The sequence below is a fragment of the Cyprinodon variegatus genome, unplaced genomic scaffold (assembly GCF_000732505.1).
Source record: "Cyprinodon variegatus isolate N-32 unplaced genomic scaffold, C_variegatus-1.0 Scaffold313, whole genome shotgun sequence".
Classification (NCBI taxonomy): Eukaryota; Metazoa; Chordata; class Actinopteri; order Cyprinodontiformes; family Cyprinodontidae; genus Cyprinodon; species Cyprinodon variegatus.
Window position 1 is genome coordinate 123,451 of NW_015150766.1, and position 2,238 is coordinate 125,688.

At 34.6% G+C, this 2,238-nt stretch overlaps 2 protein-coding genes across 2 annotated transcripts in view; one reads left to right on the forward strand and one right to left on the reverse strand.

Annotated features, from left to right (window-relative positions):
• samd15 (sterile alpha motif domain containing 15) overlaps positions 1 to 1,635 on the reverse strand; it is a 4,325-nt gene extending 2,690 nt beyond the window's left edge. The window contains exons 1-2 of the mRNA XM_015384470.1: positions 1,448 to 1,635; positions 1,219 to 1,317 (exon numbers count right to left, since the gene is read on the reverse strand). Coding sequence (XP_015239956.1) covers positions 1,219 to 1,317; positions 1,448 to 1,519 — 171 coding nt within the window. The 5' untranslated portion in view covers positions 1,520 to 1,635. The remainder of the gene's footprint in view (positions 1 to 1,218; positions 1,318 to 1,447) is intronic.
• A 267-nt stretch (positions 1,636 to 1,902) lies between these two features.
• Positions 1,903 to 2,238, forward strand: part of LOC107090866 (methylmalonate-semialdehyde dehydrogenase [acylating], mitochondrial) — an 11,140-nt gene continuing 10,804 nt past the window's right edge. The window contains exon 1 of the mRNA XM_015384472.1: positions 1,903 to 2,082. Coding sequence (XP_015239958.1) covers positions 2,020 to 2,082 — 63 coding nt within the window. The 5' untranslated portion in view covers positions 1,903 to 2,019. The remainder of the gene's footprint in view (positions 2,083 to 2,238) is intronic.

Sequence of the window (2,238 nt, forward strand, 5' to 3'; positions counted from 1 at the left end):
TCAGCTGTTTTTCCCAAACAAGAATGAGAAACAATATCAGCCTCATTGTTTGCATAAAATGGTGGACACATATAACAGACTTTTAGCAGGATTTGGACCATAAGTTATGTCTAAATGTAATAACTCAGGTGAGCTGTGTAAATCTTCATGCCTAACCTTCCATATTTGGATTTCTATCATTAACTTCTATTTTACAGCTAAGCACTACTTTGTGTTGTTCTAACACATCAAAAACATACTGTTTTTTATATAACAGCATGAAAAAACTCCAGGAGATATGATTAGCTATACAAAGCACTATAATTCAAACTCATCTTTTCCTTATCCGCTCACACATACCAAGAGCTTATAGCTGAAGCTATTCTTAGGCATGCATTCTTGCTAGAAATGTTTGGTTACAGCCCACAGCTTTAATTGGATGCCACATCATGCAAAGAAACACAGTTGAGCAGGATGTGCGATGCCGCCAAGGTGACACTAAGACACCTGAAAATGGCTGGCAGAGCACTCAGAGGAGGCTTGTAGTAATTGTTTGTTCAGACTAAAGTCAGATGTTTTTGAACACTTGCATACCCCTTAAAAATCGAGATCCCCACATCCCTCAGTGAGGTCTAGAAGCACAAGATTTATACCCAGCCATTCAGCAAAGATACTGACTTATCTAATTGACCAATTAGATAAGACCTTGAATAATATATAAGGTTAACAAGTTAAGAAAAGAAGGTAAAAAGCTAAATAATAAAGTTAAAAAGCTAGATGAAAAGTTAAAAAGTAAAGTTAATAAGCTAAGTAAAAAAAGTAAAAAAAAATGTAAGTGCCTGTATCAGCATTATTACTCTAAGGGTGTGATGTAACAAAAAAAATTTTTTTTTTTTTTTTCAATTTGCGAGTGTTTCTTATAGAAGCATTTTTGGCATTTTTTTATATACTAGGGCAAGTAGCCGTTTTGTATTATTACAAGGACGTCAGTTTTTACCATAAAAATATAAATATATTTTTAATGATACAAAGGTAATAAGGTCTTGTCCCAGAATCCAATAATTTTTATTGCTGGAAGTTTTGAATTTTCATTGTGCCATAAAATGGGTTATGGAATATTGATTTAATTTCATCATGAATGTTATACAGATACAGCTCTGCCTGCTGAAACTTACCTCATATTACACCACATAGACTAGCTTTCACTGTGAAACATATTTTTCTACCTATTCTTTATACCTGCATGTCTTTAAAATCTGTGATTCCGAGTTTTGGCAAGTTGTTGCAGTTTATATGAATGAGCTTCCTTCCAGTGATGAAATTCTCGGTGAAACACTCCTGTAACCAGAAATGCTGAAGTTTAGATACTTAATGGCTTGGATTTGTGTTTATGAAAGTTGGCTTACTCAGTTAGAATGTTTAAACATTACTTCACTATGAAGTTGTTTTTAGATTAATGCTCACTTACTTTGTATTGTGGAAATCCTATGGACGTGACCCATCGTGCAACATCCTGACTGTCCCACTGCAGAAACTCCATGTACTCTGAAGATGTTGCTATGGAAACGTTTGGTTATGGAGTATAGAGAAAGTGACGTAAACATTGGTCAACATTGTCTATCACGAAATATTAAAGTTATATACTAGGAAAAAAATATAAATGAACTAATATTGAAAAAATAAACAAAAAAGTATTTTTTTTTGTTCAGGAGAAAGAATGCAAACATCGACCTTGTCGTTGTCTGAGCAAGAGCCAATCAGCGCCTTCCTATTTTACGATTTTAAACGAAGTAATATGATTGGTTGATTTTCAGTTATGTCCCGCCCAACTTAAAAAAACAGCGAATGGACGTAACGCAATAGTTTTACAGATTTACAAATGATCCAACCCATCCTTCTTTTATATATAGTCCGTCTACATGTGTTGTACATCGGATAAATTGCAAGCACTCTGTACTGTCCTCTGGAAAACGTTTAAAGCGTCAAGTTTCACTCGCGCTGTGGGTCTGTTGAAGGATAAATTTGAAACCTGGTTGCACAATGGCAGCGCTTATGCTTCGGTCACTGTTAAAAAGCAAGGTACAACTCTTAATAATGAAAAAAGCTTCTCTTAAATGCATGTGTAACTAATGAAGGCTAAGCTGTTTAGCTAACAAAGTCATACACGTTGGAAACCTTCCACTCCCCTTTTCTTCAAGTAGTTAAGGCCAAATTCAGATAATAAGGTTGTTTTTTAGCTACATTTCGTTGTGACTTATA